The following is a 20407-nucleotide window of genomic DNA, read 5'->3' as shown; positions in this document are numbered from 1 at the left end:
TACCTCAGTTCAAAATGCAGAAATCACCGGTCTTCTGTGTCCTTCGCGCTGGGAGTTGGAGACTGCAGCTGTTCCTATTCGGCCATCTTCCATGATAGGTATTAATTATGGACCAGATATAGAAAAGTGACCATCATTCACTGCAAAGTACTATCTGCAGATGTGTCTTGTTTAGCCAAAAAGAGTATTTGCAAATGATTTAAAATTTGAAACACTTTGGCCAGGTACAGTGGCTCACGCCTGTAATCCCAGCACTTTGGGAGGCCGAGGCGGGTGGATCACGAGGTCAAGAGATGGAGACCATTCTGGCCAACATGGTGAAACCCCGTCTATACTAAAAACACAAAAATTAGCCAAGCATGGTGGCGGGCGCCTGTGGTCCCAGCTATTCGAGAAGCTGAGGCAGGAGAATTGCTTGAACCCGGGAGGCACAGGTTGCAGTGAGCAGAGATTGCACCACTGCACTCCAGCCTGGTGACAGAGCAAGACTCCATCTTAAACAAATAAATAGGCCGGGCGCGGGTGGCTCACGCCTGTAATTCCAGCACTTTGGGAGGCCGAGGCAGGCGGATCACGAGGTCAGGAGATCGAGACCATACTGGCTAACACGGTGAAACGCTGTCTCTACTCAGGAGGCTGAGGCAGGAGAATGGTGTGAACTCGGGAGGCGGAGCTTGCAGTGAGCCAAGATTGCGCCACTGCACTCCAGCCTGGGCGACAGAGCGAGACTCTTTCTCAACAACAACAACAACAAAAATAAAAATAAAAAAAGTAAAAAATAAAAATAAATAAATAAACAAATAAAAATTTAAACACTTTAAGCAGGTCAACAGGCATTCTAGTTTTGACACCCCTCCGTCCTTCCCTACTCAGGTCCCCAGAAGGCCCTCTACTAGTCCTGGTGGTGCCTTACTAGAAACTCAACTAAAGAACCTGCTCTGGAAACACGCAGTCCCAAGGCACATAGCTGTTGGAAAAGCAGGATTGGGGTTGTAGTCCCGCCTTTCTACTGTGCCTTGACATTTTGTGAGATTTAAAAATTGCACACACTTGAGTAGAAATTCTTACTACAGCCCTGTACATTATCATGTTTCACATTGATATGACCTGCTTGGCCCCTAAAGTCTTTCATTATTGACTCCGAAGTAGAATTAGACTCCATCTTTAGGACTTTGGCATAAGCATAGTCTAATGTAAAGAAATGTAATTGGCCAGTAGGTGGTTAAGTTTGGAAGGAATACTGAATTACTTCACTTTTTCCTTTCCTAACACAAACATCAGGACTATGTATAATTTAATGGTGAAAGGAAAATTAACTCCAAATGAGGAAATATGGCAAAGAGGTTATGCTGATGGGACCTTTGTTAGCATGTTTAGTTAGAACGGAGTAAATAATACCTGCTAAATCAATGCCATTTAAAAAAGACTTAATTTATATACAAAGAATTATTTTAAAGATAATTTGATAGTTTTCCTTTTCTTTGAGAAAAGTAAATTGGATACTTAACTAGGAGAGTATGAAAGACATATTTGTTATTGATTACTCCTAGGTTTGAGACAGTGAGGAAAAAGAACTGATTTCACATCTTCTTTTGCCTCTGCTCTTCCTTATTGGTGATCATTGTTATATGATAGTGCAATGGTATAAGTGTCAATAAACCATCTAATCAATGCATTTTGTGACATCCTGTGCTTACATGTGTCTTCTGGAGGCTTGTCTGCATTATCTCATAGGCTGTATTCAGTGAATACAAAATGTCTAAACACTGTGCGTATATGACCTAATCTATCAGAAGGTATTAGTTAAATTAAAATTCATATTAAATGGAGTACAGAAGAAAGTATTGGAATGTGTTATTCAGATGAGATTTTACTGTCTTCTCCTTTCTTGGGAGCATTTTAAAAGGTGCAAAGATGTGTTTTTAAATCTCCAAAGATAATTCTGAGCATGGTTTCATCCTACCAGGGGTAGTGCAAAACACTAATCAATGCTTCCCTTAAGCCTACCTTTACCTGTTAATTTATCTTGGATCCCTCGATTTTGCTCTTTTAGCTTTGTCTGTATAATATGGCATGTTATCTTTGTAATGAGAGGATGAGATAGATCCATTACAGTAAAAGATGTGTGCTATTAATGAGTTTCCAACCAGCTATCAAGGTATCATCAAATGTGGTTTATCTTGGTGAATGGAAGCTTGAATGGAAAATTAAGCTCCCATACTGACTGGAGAAGTTCAGTGGATCATTTTGTTCTTTAATGTTACACTTCACTGAACACACTTCACAGAGCAGTGAATCATGCTTAAAACAAGCTGCCTTTACTTTAACGGCAGCAGATAATGCAGCAGAGGTGAATAATAAGTGTTAGCAATCTTAACTTTCTCTTGCAGTACTCTCTCCCAGGTGCCTGATGGACAATTTACAAAGTCCATATGCTATTTTATAGATTGGAACGTGGGATCCAGCCAGTGGTCTGAATATGACAGAAAGTCAAAAGGGAAAGCCAGCAAACATCACAGATTCCTTATCCAATCGTTCTTTGATTGTTACCACCATTTTGGTAAGTATTTGCTTTTCCATTATTTTTAGATAAATGTAGATGAACACAGAAGTGCATAGAAAAGGACATTATAATTGGAACACTAATGAACAGAATGTAATGTGTTTTACAGTTATTTAGCAATTACTGTACAATAGATGAGTCGATGTTAATTTAGTCACAGTTTTGTTAGTCTTTAATGATCTAAATTGTATTAATGTTTGGGTTGTTTATATTGATTAATAATACAGCTTAATATATTACTGGAAATCTTTTCATTTTTACAAAATTAGTTACTATTGAAGAATTGTCAATGTGAAGACTTGAAAAATACATGCAGCTCTATAAATATAGTTAAGTGATGAGCCAAAAGTGAACTTTACTTCTGCTTTTATTTTCCGCAAATATATTTCATGGGGCATGGCACTTATTTTTCAGAATTTTTCCTCATTATAATTATATTTTAACCTTATTTTCAATTTTATTGTTCTCATCTTGGAAAATCAATTTTACTTTATGAATTTCCCTAGCATAACCAAATGACAAGTGCTTTTAAAAGTCAGAAATATTTTCACCACTGACAGACTTAAATTAATATGGTAAGGCTAGATGTTTTTACCCCTCTTATATTTATATCTTTTAATTACATCACACAGTAATGTTCACTTATGCCCACGATGTCATTTACAAAAGGGAATTTTAATTTAGGATAAGCAAATAGCTCTCATATTGTTTAATCAATACTTTCCACCTACAGAATAAGCTTATCAATGCCCATTCTTATTAATCCCCAGGTAGTCAGTAAAAATATGAAAGTAATATCTAGAACAAACTACCATAAAAATTTAGCATTTATATAATTTCTAAATTTGATTTATGGTGGGAAATCAATCTAAGAGGAATATATATTCTTACCCCTTTAGTAGCAACCAGGAATGTCAGCAAAGCTGATAATCATGAAGTGGCAGTGATGGAAGTCATAAAGTTTTTAACCACTCTGTGACTAAGAACCTCAGTGGATACTTGCTCTCTCTGTCACATCCAAATGTCTAAGACACTCTTTTACTTAATTTTATATCTTCTTCTCTTTTCAAAGATAACACCCATATTCACCAACCCAGCCCTCTTCATGGGTCAAAATGTTCTCACAGTGCAATTACACATCCTCTTTCTGGTCTACATGCCACTGTGTTCTGGATCTCATTACCTCCTGCTGGGACTATTGCAATAGCCATGTAACTATTTATTCTGCCTATGGCCTTCCCCCTTTGCAGTGCACCCAAGTCCCACCATAAAAGTCTAATTCTGTTCCAGGCAGATGATGACTGCTTGAACCAGGACAACACAGCAATAACAAACAGCAATGACAATCTAATCCTGTTGTTTCTCTACTTCCTTGTTATACAAACTGTTAGAGAATCCTTATTGGCCATTAAAAAGCCAATAAATTTAAATTTTTATGTATAGGGTCTTCTATGGTCTTGCTCTCTCTCACATTTTTATCTTCACTTCCCATTATTTTCTTTCAGGAACCCTGTGTTTTAATTGAACTGGGATAACCAGCTAGTCTGCTATGTAGTTGTGTGAATGCTCTTCCCTTTCTCTGCAATATGCTTATCTAAATTTATGAGATATAGTATTCATCAGTAATATATGATTTAATATTAATATTATGCTGTTCTTATTTCATGTGTGCATTATTTTCCCAATATCACTAAACATTCCTTGGAGGAACAGAATTAGATTATGTCTTCTCTTTCTACACCATATGTACATATGTACACCATATGATCCTCTGCAATGATCACAGGATCAATAATTCTGGGTAGAAGACATCTGTAGACTTCAGTAATCTGGTCCCTACACTCCTTTCTATCATCTCCCTGATATAGCCAAACTCCCCAAAACATCACTTATTTGATGGCTCCAAATCGCTCAATTCTTCTTCTTCTTCTCCTTCTCCTTCTTCGACGGAGTCTCGCTCTGTTGCGCGGCTGGAGTGCAGTCGCACGATCTCGACTCACTGCAACCTCCGCCTCCCGGGTTCAAGCAATTCTCCTGCCTCAGCCTCCCGAGTAGCTGGAACTACAAGCGTCCACCACCATGCCCAGCTAGTTTTTGCATTTTTAGTAGAGATGGGGTTTCACCATGTTTGCCAGGCTGGTCTCGATCTCTTGATCTCATGATCTGCCCGCCTCGGCCTCCCAAAGTGTTCAGATCACAGGCGTGAGCCACCGCACCCAGCCTGCTCAAGTCTTCTTTTGTTCTGCAGTAAAAATCCTATTCATCAGTAAAAATCCTATTCATCTTCTTGGATCCATCTCAAATGCTACCCACTCCATGAAAATCTTTGACAGCTCCATTAAGTTGTCTGTGTCTTGGGGAGAAGGAGGAAGTTTGTATACTTTATGTACCAGAATACTCCATCATGGCATTACCATTTTTTAATTAAGAAAACTGTGTATGTTTGTGTCTCCACTTGACATAAGCTGTACAAGGTCTATAATCAAATTTTACACTTTCTGATTTCTCCATGTCGGAGAAAAGTGCCTTGGGTATAGCAAGCACTCAATAAATATTTGTCAAATTAAATTAAATAAATGATATTTAATTGAATGGGAAATTAGAGGAAGTACAGAACTTTCAAATGACTATATTTAATTATTTTTCAAGTGTGCAGGTTATTAAAATTATCTAGTACAAATAAAGCAGGTGATTAAGAGTACCCATATAGTTTCTCAATCTTGCTTCAGTATGCAGTGTTATTTTTTGAGAAGTATTCAGATATTGTTTCTCAATCATAACCAAGTTTATATCTCTCTATGAAGAAGTGGTATCTAATTTTGTCTTCATATCAGAGTCAGTTCTAAAGCTTTAATAAATACACTAATGACTAACACATACCCCACGGACACTTTCATTTTTTTAAAAGTTTCACAGGTAACATAAATCTATAACTATGATTAAGAACTACAGCTCAGATCATTAGTCCATATAAATAAGACGTAAGATCAACTATGGAAGATGCACTAAGCTCACATTTCAATAAACCAGTTATTTACATTTTAGAGTATGCCACACTACTTGTTTCTAAAAGATCCTAGTATTTCCTAAAAGGATAAAATAAAGCACTTTATTTTTACACCTTTTAGTTTAAAAAAATTCTTTTTTTCTAAATACTCTGACTTCAATGTATTCATAGTTAAGTAAAGACTAGATTTGAAAAGATTATGTACCTTTTTAATGTAAGCTTATGCTTGACATAATTTACTGGTATTTTATTTATATTTTTGGAGAATTATCTTTTGATTGATGTTACGCTTATTTTGTCCTTTTCTCTTGGAATATCTTAGAGGAAATTCTGGCCACATTATGAATAATGATATTTCTTCCATATCCCTATTATGAGAAGGAGATACAAGGAGATGTTAACTTGTGCTTCTTGTTCAACATTTTTATTATGTGTCTTTAAAAAATGATGAGGTATTCTGGAATTCAGCACTATCCACAAGCTAATTATAATCAGCTCTATTTCTCATGAATTTTATTCATTCATTTATTTAATTTTATTCATTCTTTTATTTGATGAATATGTATTGAATAATAATGATATACCAAGCACTGTATTTAAAGCTAACAAAATAGACATGATCTCTTCCCTTATTGAACTTAGAAAATAGCAGGAATTCATATGGAGAGTTTTAGACACACACACACACACACACACACACACACACACAAAGACATACAAGTTATAATTAAGATATAAGAGAAAAGTAAATGGTATAGTGCCTTAATATACAGGGTAATTTTGAGTTATACTAGAGGTCAAGGGTGGAAGGGCAAGTCAGGTTAGAACTCACAGTAGAAGAATAGGCAGCTGAGACCTAGAGTCTGAGGAGAAATTAGCAAGGTGAAGAAAGGGCAAGGGAGTGTTCTAGGCAAAGAGAATAGCATATGCAAGCACCCTAAAGCAGGAAAGGGCTTGGAAAATTTTGCAGAATTGAAAGACCATTATGACTGGTGCTAATGCCTCAACCTGCTTCTCAGCTGCATCCAATATAAATGTGTGAATATGGTCCATTACGAAAAATCATAGCAGACATATATTACATGCCTACTGTGTCCCAGACATAGTTTAAAACACTCTCCATGGATTTATTCATTTACTTGTAATAATAAACTTTTGAAGTAGATACCATTACTTATTTATAGTATTATATCTTTCTTTTTTTGTAAGTTAGAAAGCTGATGTTTGTATAACCTAAGTAATTTACTCATGACCATAAAACTAGAAGGTGGAGTAGCTGTATGGTTTTGACCAATCTGTTTGTCCAACCTGAGCAGCTGATACTATAAAATGAAAATACTAGTGGTCAAATATGGAAAAAGCTAACACTTATAGTTTATGATCAAAACAGCATCTTGATTGGTAATTGTTTACCTAAAGCAGTGTTTCTCATCTAGAAGTCCCACATATGCTAGAACCTTGTGATGCCCTTAGAGATGTGCCCCTGAACATCTAAGCATTTTTCTCTACAGAGAACATATTTAGGCTTGCATGAATACGTTGAGTTTCTAGTCTCTGTGCTCCCCTTATTTAGTGCTTAGTTTTCTTTTAACCTCTTTATAATCTCAGATTCTCCTGGGCGATCAAGACAATATAGGAACCTACCTCATTTTTTCTCTTAAGAATTGCAATGTTGGCCGGGCGCGGTGGCTCAAGCCTGTAATCCCAGCACTTTGGGAGGCCGAGACGGGCGGATCACGAGGTCAGGAGATCGAGACCATCCTGGCTAACACGGTGAAACCCCGTCTCTACTAAAAAATACAAAAAACTAGCCGGGCGAGGTGGCGGCGCCTGCAGTCCCAGCTCCTCGGGAGGCTGAGGCAGGAGAATGGCGGGAACCCGGGGGGCGGAGCTTGCAGTGAGCTGAGATCCGGCCACTGCACTCCAGCCCGGGCGACAGAGCGAGACTCCGTCTCAAAAAAAAAAAAAAAGAATTGCAATGTTTACACATGTTCGTACTCCACTTTAATAACATGACCTAGACTCAGTACGTTGTATGGGTACAGCACATAATTGTATTATGCAGTAAATTTACATAGAAAGCATTAAACATTTATTTTATATATTTAATTATTTTTTACTTTTGAATAAAAATTTATGATATAAATTTGGAGATTTATGAATCGTCATCTACAGTCTATGCCTAAAGCTCAGATCTATTTATGCCCTAATTTTAGTATTGTTTGTGATTCTCCATATTGCCTTTCTTGTCTTTGAATTCCAAGTTCATTTGTTGTTAAAATTCTCTGGTTTTTTGTGTTTATCATTATTAATGGAACTAAAACTATTATCTTTCAAATTATATTTTCATTTATGATGATTTTATTTGTTGTATAGAGGTTGTTAAAATGTGAGTTCCTAATTGCCAAAAATAATAACAAAAATACAATTTTTTGGGCAGGTCTTAAAAGATTTTAAAGTATAACACGTGCTAAACCTTCAGTTTGTAACCTGGTCTTCTTGTTACTGCTGCTGTTAGCTAGGGGAAGTATCAGGGGACTAAGTATTATTTTATTTATTTGTTTGATTATTTCTATGGATTTTGGGGGGAACAGGTGATATTTGTTTACATGAGTAAGTTCTGTGTTATTTTTTTTTTAGTTGGAGTCTCGCTCTGTCGCCCAGGCTGGAGTGCCGTGGCATGATCTCGGCTCACTGCAACCTCCGCCTCCTGGGTTCAAGTGATTCTCCTGCCTCAACCCCCCGAGTAGCTGGGATCATGCCTGGCTAACTTTGTATTTTTATAGAGCGGTGTTTCACCATGTTGCTCAGGCTGGTCTTGAACTCCTGACCTCTGGTGATCTGCCAGCCTCGACCTCCCGAAGTGTTGGGATCACAGGCATGAGCCACTGTGCCTGGCCATGAGTTAATTCTTTAGTGGTGATTTGTGAGATTTCGGTGCAGTCATCACCCAAGCAGTATATACCATACCCAATTTTGCAGTCTTTTATCCCTCACACCCCCTCACCCTTTCCCCCAAGTTCCCAAATTCCATTGTATCATTCTTAGGTCTTTGCATCCTCATAGCTTAGCTCCCACTTATGAGTGACAACGTACAATATTTGGTTTTCTATTCCTGAGTTACTTCACTTAGAATAATGGTCTCTAATTATTCAAGTTAATATAGGAAATGCCTACGTTTTCCTCTAAATTCTTGGTTTTCAATAGACATTTTTCACTCCTGTCTGAATATGTTGAGTGTTTCTCACTGTGCTGTTCCTATATAATAATTAATTGTTTCCATCAGAAGATTAATAACATTTAAATGCTACTGAACATGTTCCTCCTTTTGTTGACTAGTAACACTTTAGCATACAAATGACTATGCATTTGGTTACTTTTTCAGAAAAGCATTTACTCTCAAGGAGATTCCTTCTCCCCAGTGGCTCAGTGAATTTAACAAATGTGCTTGCTTCTGTAAACTTAGTCTTATTTTTTATTTTCACAGTACTTTGTGGAGGGTATTACAGTATCCAGTTTACTTGCTTAAGCTTGTAAAGCTTTTGTGTCACAGCCCACAGATACGGAAGGCTTACTGGGAAGCAAATTTCCAATGACAATCGAAAAGTACACAGTACAAAAGAGAGAAGTGACCGAATTATCCCCTAAGTGGTTCTGTGAATTCTTCTATAATATCAACAAAAGCATTTTTTTTGTAAGGCTTCAAACCTGCCACTGCAATAAGTTTTCCCTCGGATTCTTGTCTTTCCGTTGTCATAGAAGGACTGTCAAGCACGTAGTTCGTAGAGAGTTGCGTAGCATTTGGGCTTAGAAACCCAGACACTGCAGCCTCACAAAGAGGAAAAATATTTTCCTTCTCAGCTGTCTTAATCACATGTTAAAATGCGAGATGAGAGTGACCCATTCAAACTAAAGTCTTCTCCAACCCCATTCCTGCAATCAGCTTGTTCAGACAACCACACTTTTTCTCGCCATATTTTTTCTTCTATTTCAGGGATTGTGCTGGTATTACATTTCTCTCTTTCATTCTTGCTCTGCTAACTCAATGTGTTTTATTTCAAATGTATTTTATTTCTCATATTCTCAGAGACTTCCACAAAGCTAGTCAAATACAAAACTATTGATGGTGGTAGAGAAAGAAGAAAGAAAGTCATGAGTTTTGATGTAAAATTAGGTATAATTTTGAAAATCCTAGGGTCTTAATTTCTAAAGCCTTCTAAGTGACCAGAACCTCATTTTTTACTTCATATGCACATATTTTTCGTTTGTCCTTTATTAAATCTGATTTAAATTAACTACCATGATGAAGAATTACAAGCAGTTTCATTTTGACTTTATATTAGTTTTTATTACAAACATTATTGTCAATACTATAAAATTGACAATTTTATAATTATCAATACTAAAATGGTTGAAGACTATTTTATTATGATCAGTATATTAAGTTTTGTATAAAAGAATGAATAGAAAAATCTGAATTTTGAAATCAGCTCAGCCACTAGCAAACTACATGGAAATGAAATATTTTTGCCTTAACATTCTCATTTTTTAGAAAGATGTTGTCACAATAGGACCATATACACTTATATAATCTGAACTTTAGCTACAACCTTGAACTGAAATTCAGATGTAAATTTGCAATTACTTACTGAACATATAGCCACTTGGACGTATAGTATCATGCTCCACATGCATCAATCCTCGTCCTTTGATTCAGGCCTCAGAGTGCTGATTCTGCCTATATTTTCAATCGCTGCTTATGATTCCAGTACCTTTCTATTCATCCCAGCCAGAAGTGTGTTTTGTTAGATTCCTCAGTCCCTTTAAAACCCATATTCACAATTCAAGTACCTAAAGGAGAACGAGTAGAGTATTCTAAGAAAGTTCAACAGAGAAGTAATCAAGAGCATTTTGAACAAATGAGATATGATTTGTTCATGGGTACTACTGAATTGGTGATTATTTTTAGAGTCTGCTTTGAGAGGCACTGTACTTATAGGAAAGAGGAAAGAGATGGCAACACTGAAAATTAAGTATGAGGCTTCTTGGGGATGCATTAGATAGGGCAAAAACTATTGAGGAATGTGGACGAAAACTTAAAGGTTAAAAGCCTAGAAGCAGGAACGATAGCACTACCACAGAGTGTGATGGGAATGGTGGGAAAGAGGATGATGAATGGTACTCATGTATGGATGGAGATGTTGGCAATGACTTTTGAGCAGTCAAATCTTGATTATTTATATAAGGGTCTAATAAATTAGATTCAGAGATGAAATGCTGTTTGGAGATTAGCTAATAGGTACAGTCTGCTTTCCCATTAAGCCCTTTACTGGAACCACAATAAAATAGTACATTTGATTGATTCAAACTTCAGTGTTTTTTTTCCTTACTATATTTCTCTTGTGAATTAAACTACCCACAATTTTAATGACCAAAATAGAAATATTAGCAGAAAGATAGTAACAATCAACTGAAGGAATTTAATAGCATACCAATTTTTTTAATGACATTTTTTCTTAATATAAGCATGAATGATAATCACTATGCCGAATCCTCCCTTAAGACATATTACTCTGACATCAGTAAATTCCTTTGTTGAAACATTGGTGAACAGCACAACTAGCAAAACTCACCTTTTTTTTTTTTTCTTGAAAGTTGAGTTCAACTATATTACACAGTCATTATTTCCGTAAGATTCACTACAATTTCCAGTAATTAAATAATACTTTTCAGGGAGAAAGAAGTTATTCTCATCTTCCCAAATCCTAGTAGGTTTTCTATAGTTACAGAATAAAATCAGAAACTTTTCTTAGAATTATAACTGTGGCCAACAAGACTTAGATTTTGTACATTTTTAAATTCTCTAAAGTTATGTTTCTTTAGAAATGAGGTAAATACACTTTGTAGAAACTAAGTATATGAATATGCTTGCATGGTTTATGAAAGATTTATGTGTGTGTATGTATGAAAATCACTCTTGACAAAGATTGCAGAAGAAAGTAGAAAAGAAGAAAGTAAAGGAATTTTTCTAGATTGCCTCAGAATGTACTTGAATTTTGTTTAAAAAAGTAAATAATAAGCGTGGTTTATTAAAAAACTTATTAGGATAAACTGTTGCTCTACAAGCGTGGTGTACTATTTGTTTTTGCTTTAAAACATAGCCCTACATTGGATTAAAAAGAAACAAAAAACAAGATAAATCTTTCTGCTATCTTCAGAAGAACCATTTCACATGTAATGACACCCGTAGACTCAAAATAAAAGGATGGAGAAAGATCTGTCACACAGGTGGAAAACAAAAAAAGGACAGGGATTGCTATTTTTGTATTAGATAAAAAGATAAAATAGACTTTAAAGCAACAATAGTACAAAAGTACAAAGAATGGCATTACATAATGATAAAGGGCTAAATTCAACAAGAAGATTTACTACTCTAAATATATATTTATTCAGTATTGGAACTCCCACATTCATAAAACCTTACTTCTAGACCCAAGAAAAGTGTTTAACAGCAACACAATAATAGTGAAGGACTTCAACACACCACTGACAGAATTAGACAGACCATTGAGGCAGAAAACAAAGAAATTCTGGACTTAAATTTGGCACTTGAACAATTGGACCTAATAGACAGCTACAGAATCTTCCATCCAAAAACTGCAGAATATACATTCTTCTCATCTACACACAGAACATACTCTAAGATTGACCACGAACTTCATCATAAAGCAAGTCTCAATAAGTTTTAAAAAACTGAAATCACACCAAGCATCTTCTCAGAGCATAGTAGAATAAAACTAGAAAGCAACACCAAGAGCAACTCTCAAAACCGCACAAATACATAGAAACTAAACAACCTGCTCTTCAGTGATTTTTGTGCAAACAATGAAATTAAGGGAGAAATTTAAAGAAATCTTTGAAACGGAAAATAGACAGTGTACCAAAACCTCTGGAATGCGTGAAAAGCAGTGATAAGAAGAAAGCTAAATGCCTACATCAAGAAGATAGAAATATCTCAAATTAACAACCTAATCTCAACCTAAAGGAACTAGAAAAACAAGAACGAACTAAATCCAGAGCTAGCATGAAAAAGAAATAAGTATAATCAGAGCAAAACTAAATGAATTGAGACCCAGAAAACAAAGAATCGATGAAATGAAAAGTTAGGTCTTTGAAAGGATAACAACATTGATATACTGCTAGCTAGATTAACAAAGAATGAAAAGAGAGAAGATCCAACTAAGCACAACTGAACACAGCAAATGTGACATTACAACTGATTCCACAGAAATCCAAAAGATCCTGAGACTACTATAAACATCACGATGGACACAAACTAGAAAATCTAGAGAAACTGAGTAAATTTCTAGAAACACACAACCTTCCAAGATCAAACCAGACAAAACAGAAATCCTGAACAAACTAAAAATGAACAAAGGAATTGAATCATTATTGCTAATCAACCCAAAAAGCTGTGGACCAGACGGACCCACAACTGAATTCTATTATATGCACAAAGAAGAGTTTGTACGGGTCCTACTGAGACTATTACAAAAATTTGAGGTAGAAGGACTCTTCCCTAACTCATTCTATAAAGCAGCAGCATCCTGATATCAAAATCTGACAAAGATACAACAAAGAAGAAAACTATAGGCCAATATTCTTGATGAACATGGACACAAAAATTCTCAACAAAATATGACCAAGCCAAATCCAGCAGCACATCAAAGCATTAGTTTACTATGATCAAGTAGGCTTTATTCCTGGGATGCAAGGATGGTTCAACATATGCAAATAAATAAATGTGATTCACCACATAAACATAATTAAGAGAAAACCATATGGTCATCTGAATAGATGCAGAAATGCATTCAACGAAATACAACATCATTTCATAATAAAAATATTCAACAAACCAGGCATTGAAGGAATAACCATCAATGCTAAACCTACAGCCAACATCATACTGAATGGGGAAAGGTTGGAAGCATGGCCCTTAAGAATTGGAACAAGGTCGGGCATGGTGGCTCACGCCTGTAATCCCAGCACTTTGGGAGGCCGAGGCGGGAGGATCACGAGGTCAGGAGATAGAGACCATCCTGGCGATCACAGTGAAACCCCGTCTCTACTAAATATACAAAATATTAGCCAAACCTGGTGGCAGGCGCCTGTAGTCCCAGCTTCTAGGGAGGCTGAGGCAGGAGAATGGCGTGAACCCAGGAGGTGGCGGAGCTTGCAGTGAGCGGAGATCATGCCACTGCCAGCCTGGGCGACAGAGCGAGACTCTGTCTCAAAAAAAAGAAAGAAATGAGCAAAAACTAAATATTCCCTTTCATGTTCATAGACCCTCCAAATGCCAGCCTGGGCGACAGAGCGAGACTCCGTCTAAAAAAAAAAAAAAAAAAGAACTGAAACAAGACAAGGATATTCACTCTCACCTGTTCTATTCAACATTGTATTTGAAGCTCTAGTGAGAGCATTCAGGCAAGAGAAAGAAATAAAGGCGTCCAAATAGGAAAAAAGGAAGTAAAATTATTTTTCTTCACTGAATTTATGATTCTATACCTAAAAAATCCTAAACATTCCTCCCAGGACTCATAGACCTGATAAATGGCTTCAGCAAAATCTCAGAATACAAAATTAACATACAAAAATCAGTTGCATTTTTATACATCAATAACATTCAGACTGAAACCCAAATCAAGAATGCAATCCCATTTACAATAGCCTTAAAAATTATAAAGAACCTAGGAATACACCTAACTGAAAAATGTGAAATGTCTTCATGGGGAGCACCAAAGACAAAACAAAACAACAACAACAACAACCACAACAACAACAAAAATCACACTGAAAAATGACACAAACAAATGGAAAAGCATTACATGCTCATTCCATGCTCCTGAGTTGGATGAATCAATATCGTTATATTGTGCATACTGCCCAAATCAATCTATAGATTCAACACTAATCCTGTCAAATTACCAATGTAATTTTTCATAGAATTTGAAAAAGAAACTATTCTAAAATTCATACTGAAACGAAAAAGAGGCTGAATATCTAAGGCAACCCTATGCAAAAAGAGAAAAGCCAGAGGCATCACACTACCTGACTTCAAATAATACTACAAGGCAACAGTAACCAAAACAGCATGGGAATGGTATAAAAATAGACACATAAACCAATGGAAGAGAATAGAAAACTCAGAAATAAGGCTACACTCCTACAACCAACTGATCTTTGACAAAATTGACAAAAATAAGTAATGGGGAAAGGATAACTTATTCAATGAATGGTTTTGGGAAACTGGCTAACCATATGCACAAGAATGAAACTGGACTGCTACTTTTCACTCTATACAAAATTTAACTGAAGATATATCAAGGAAATTAAATCTAAGGCCACAAACTGTAAAAATCCTGGGAGAAAACCTAGGAAATACTTTTCTAGACATTGGCGAAAAATTTATGACTAAGTCCTCAAAAGCAACTGCAGCAAAACCAAAAATTGACAAGTGTGACCTACTTAAAGAGGTTCTGCATTAAAAAGATATTTGCAAACTATGCATCCAACAAAGGATTAATATCCAGAATCTAAAAGGAACTTAACAAGAAAAGGGAATATCCCCATTAAAAAGTGGGCAAAGAACATGAACTGGCACTTCTCAATAAGAAGACATACAAGAGGCCAAAAAGCATATGAACAAACGGTCATTGTTACTAATCATCAGAGAAATTCAAACCAAAACCACAGCAAGATGCCATCTCACACCAGTCAGAATGGCTATTATTAAAATCGTAAAAAAAAAAAAAAAAACAAAAAAAAACACAGATGCTGGTGAGGTGGGGGAAGAAAGGGAATGCTTACATTGTTGGTGGGAATGCAAATTAGTTCAGCCCCTGTAGAAAGCAGTTTGGAGATTTCTCAAAGAACTAAAAATAGAATTGCCATTTGACTCAGCAATTTAACACAGAAACAGACAACCAAATACTGTATGTTCTCACTTATAAGTGGGAGCTAAATGTACACATGGTACACATGGAAACAAGATGGGAAAAATAGATACTGGACATTCCGAAAAGGGAGGGAGAAAAAGAGAAAGAAAGAAAGGCTTGAAAACCTCCTATTGGATACCACATTCTTGGTTGACAGGGTCATGAGAAGCCCAAACCTCGGTATCACTCAGTATATCCATGTAACAAACCTGCACATGTAACCCCTGAATCTAAAATAAAAAGTAATTTAAAAATAAAACACAAGCCCTAGATTATGATAGTTATTCCTTTTCTATATAGAAAATTCAGTTGAAAGTGATTTTTTAATAGTATCTTGAGGTATCAAAATAGGATTTGTTTTCCAGACAAGAAACCATATATGAACCCATTTGGAGATACCTATCACCAGTAATTTTTGATTTTCACAAACCAGTCATCTCCTGTATTGCCTTTTCTTGAAAACATTGAGTTGTACTGATGGTAGCTTCGAGACTTCTTCACTTGTTCTTCCTGGTATTCTCACTTCTAATTTTGATAACCTGTGGTGCACCATGGCTTCTGACATGAACACCAATTAGGGATGGCAGAATTCAGACTTGAAGAGCCACAATGAGTAGCAGGAAATTGGAAGATGGACTCAGACAATGACAGGAAGGTTCTTAGCTTTACGGAAGTAAAAGTACATTTATTGGAATGACAGATATTGAAAAAGAAATAAAATAATACTGTTCTGTCAGTGGAATAATATCAATCAACTGTTATTTATGGTTATCTATTACTTATTGTTCTTGTTGGTGATTTCTTGTGACTGTGAATTGGAACTTAGTTTTTGGCATGTCCAATTCAATTTCTGCATATTTTTCCTGTAGCATTTAGGGTAGTATGAGTTATTGATATGCAATGAAAATATTACTAGTTAAGCTTATTGCCAACTAATATTCTTAAATATATGACCCCTTCCCATTTTTGACATCAGAGTTTTGCTGTGTACATTTATAAAACTTAAAAAATTTATCTGAGAACAAAATAACTGAAGACTATTTAGAATGCCTAAAATATGGTTTAGATCAGTGGTAGTATTTATTAAAATAATTTAAATCACAAGCTTGGTATCATCTGTAGGCTCTGGAAGTATAAGAAGTTACCAGTCTTTATAAATGTTAATGATACTAGATTCTTATTAAATCTCATCAGGTTAAAAATACAGTTTTAATGAATGCTAATAAATGCATTATAAAGGAATCATTTACAAATAATGTAATAATCTTTACTTCTGCATTTCTTTTTATATGCTTTCTGAAACTTTTCTAAATGATCAGCTAAATTAGCACTTAAATATATTTTGTTTTCTAATATTGATAAATTTGAAACTCTTAAAAATTGTTTTACAATTATAAGGCTCACAATTTTAGTCACTCATTAACAAAGATTTGGCTATGTAAGAAAAAACCCCCAAAACTCCTTTATTTATCACCATGATAATAAATTATTTTATGAAATGTTCTTAAATAATAAAAAAGAAACATATTTTCTGAAGCAATTTAGGCTAAATGTGTAAGAACAACCAATCATTTCCAACCAATAATCACAAATTATTAAAAGTTAGGCCATAAGAATATTAGCTCTTCATTCTGCTTGAAAGCATTTGAGCATGGCTCAGCTCCTCACTTGGCAGGTGGCCTGGCACTCTTATGCCAGCTGTCAAGTTGAAGACATGGCTGGACAGATATTTTAGAAGAGCTATATATGATGTTCCTGAGTCAGATCTAAAGAAAAACAGAAACTGAAGAAACAAAACATAAAGTTTCCCTTCATTAAGAACCTGTTTTTCTATAATATACTTTCCATTTTTTTTAAAAATCTTGAACCCACTCTTTCAACACAGGTGCCCCTTATTATAAATTCTGGTTTTGGCTTTAGAGTTCAAATAATTAAAATTATCTGCAAATCTGTAATCAAAGAACTGTCTAGATGTCCATAATGAAAGCTATCCTCATTACGACTGTGAAATATTTGCTTCCTCTCAACTTTCCGATGAAATTCTCATGAAGGTTCAGAAGAAACAACACAAATACAATTTTAAAAGTAATATTTTAAAATAAAGTTAAAGGGAAACTATCACAATTTCAGACTTTATTGGGATAGATTTCTGTGACTGAATATTTTTAATGCTATAAACATAGAAAAATATCTTATTTTTGAATGTTTTTATCAAATCAATTTATGGAAATGCTCCTATATTTAAGAGATTTACAATTAATTGTTCGTTAATTATCATCAAATTGCATTTGGTGATAACTACTCTTCATGCCTGTTTTTTGTTGTTGTTGTTTGTTTTTTTTTGACCTGTCGCCCAGGCTGGAGTGCAGTGGCATGATCTCAGCTCACTGCAACCTTTGCCTCCCAGGTTCAAGCAATTCTCTGCCTCATCCTCTCGAGCAGCTGGGATTACAGGCGCCTACCACCATGCCCAGCTAATTTTTTTTTTTTTGTATTTGTAGTATGGACAGGGTTTCACCCTCTTGGCCAGGCTGGTCTTGAACTCTTGACCTTGAACTCCTGACCTCGTGATCCACCCACCTTAGCCTCCCAAAGTGGCCTGTTCTTATTTTAATAGCATTTTCTTTTATTATTCTTAACAATTATAATAGATTTATGCTCAAGAAAACCTTTTATTTATACTTTTCCAATAAATTATTTTTCAAGAATGGGCACTAAATACAACTGAATACCTTGATCATCTAGAGAGATTGTCATTAACATTCTAATTGTACTTATTATGATTAATGTATTAAGTAATTTTTAAATAGTAAAAATATTTATATTCCAGCAGTAAGCTATTATTGGTAATGGTTAAAAAATATTCTCACAAACTGCTATATTTTGTTTGCTCCATTATATTTAGGTATATTCACTAGTTATTACTCAGTAGTTACAGTATTTAACTACTTTGCTAGTTTCTTTTATCAGGGTTATGCTAACTTCATTTAAACAAAGATGAACTGGTTTCAGAGCATTTACTATGGTCTAAAGCAGTGTTTGGATTATGAGGTTGTTTTATTGTTTTATATTAGGTGAAAAATAAAAATCCCAAAGTGTTTTTTTTCCTCTGGAAGAAATGCTTCAGTAGCTTTCATAATTTCTTTTATGCTTATTGACCTTTTCGTTTTATTGAATCTTTTTGAATCAATTTTATATTGTGCACTGATGTATAACAAGGTATTCAAATTTATTAACATAGATTTTCACATAATGTCACCATATAAATTTTATAATCTCTATTTACTGAATCTCTTTCTCACATAAAATTCTTTGAGGCTTAAAGTTTCTTTCCCTTTTTTCTTAATTTGGTTGATGAAGAAATTTCTTTTATTATTATTGCTTTTACTAAAAGACATGTTTACTGTTTAGCCATTTTCTTCTTCTTTCCTCCTTTGTACTTCACTATTTTTTTTTTGGCATTTTCTTGTTATTTTTCTTTTTGCTATTTGGGTTTTTATTTTGGAGTATCTATTTCCCAGCCTCTTACGATTTAAGTACTCCATTTATTTATTTTGATTTTAATCACTTAATAATTTCATATGAGGCTGAACTTTTCTCTGACATGTTCTTTGAAGATATTTATAAATTAAAAGTAGTATAGCTAGTGATTGCCAGAGTGCTTTTAAATCAAGCAGAACACTTAAATCAAACCAGACTTTGGATTTCAGATAACAGTTATTTAATAATTCATTTAAATAATACACTTTAAGAAATTCCTTTTTAATATCTACACATTTCTTTTTATTTAGGGAAATTTAGACAATTTTGTTTGTTAAAGTTAGTGTTCATGGTCTTTTTAAATATCACCTTCCAGGGTGGGCATGCTGGTTGGGATGGCTTGCTACCTGAAGCTCAAGAGCAGCCTGGGCAACATAGAAAGACCCTATTACTACAAATAATAAAATTTTTAAAAAAATACCCAGGCATTGTGACATGCACCTGTGGTCCCAGCTACTGAAGAGGCTGAAGTGGGAATGTTACCTGAGCATGGGAGATCAAGGCTAGTGAGCCATGATCTTGCCACTGCACTCCAGCCTAGGTGAGATAGTGAGACCCTATCTTTAAATAAATACAAACTTACATACATACATACATACATGCATACATACATACATACCTAAAGTCAACTTCCACGTTTTTTGGCCCTTAACTTGACTAGTGCCAGTAAGTATTTTTAAATGAAGTGTGTATGTTTACTAGTTTTCATTCCATGCATATATTGCCTGGTGAAGTGAATGAAACATTACATTTTTAAAATTTTCACATTTCCTCTTGAAAGCAATTTTGGTATTTCTTTTCATTGGTTTAACTTTGGTTTTATTATGGCTAGCCAGTTTTATTTTAACTTGTTTAAAGTTTACAACAGTATTCTCCACTTTATGTTTGTAATTTGTTTCTATATGTTTATTTTTGTCAGACTAGGTTTAAGTAAAGGTGTTTTTAAATCTATTTGACAGTTTTCTGTGAAAATGTCATAACTTCATCCTCCAAATCTCTTACCAATCTGAAAAAACTACTCCATATAAAAAGAGGTACAGATTACCTATGAGTCCCTTTTTTTTTATTATTTGAGACAAAATCTCGCTCTCGCCCAGGCGGGATTGTAGTGGCACAGTCTTGGCTCACTGCAACCTCTGCCTCCAGGGTTTAAGTGATTCTTCTGCCTCAGCCTCCTGAGTAGCTGGGACTACAGACGCACGCAACCATGCCTGGCTAATTTTTATATTTTTAGTAGAGACGGGGTTTCACCATATTGGCCAGGCTGGTCTTGAACTCCTGACCTTGTGATCCCCCCTCCTC

The 20407-nt window shown here is 35.2% G+C and overlaps 1 protein-coding gene across 2 annotated transcripts in view; it reads left to right on the top strand.

Annotated features, from left to right (window-relative positions):
• The window catches only part of GRIK2 (glutamate receptor, ionotropic, kainate 2), a 747094-nt gene that overhangs the window by 467198 nt on the left and 259489 nt on the right, over positions 1 to 20407 (top strand). For both annotated transcript variants that reach the window (XM_011936507.1, XM_011936508.1), the window contains one exon: positions 2447 to 2560. In XM_011936507.1, the coding sequence (XP_011791897.1) occupies positions 2447 to 2560 (114 nt within the window). The remainder of the gene's footprint in view (positions 1 to 2446; positions 2561 to 20407) is intronic.

This window comes from Colobus angolensis, unplaced genomic scaffold (assembly GCF_000951035.1).
Source record: "Colobus angolensis palliatus isolate OR3802 unplaced genomic scaffold, Cang.pa_1.0 Scaffold154, whole genome shotgun sequence".
Taxonomy (NCBI): Eukaryota; Metazoa; Chordata; class Mammalia; order Primates; family Cercopithecidae; genus Colobus; species Colobus angolensis.
Note: the sequence above shows the minus strand (reverse complement) of the source record. Positions and strands in the feature narration are given on the sequence as shown.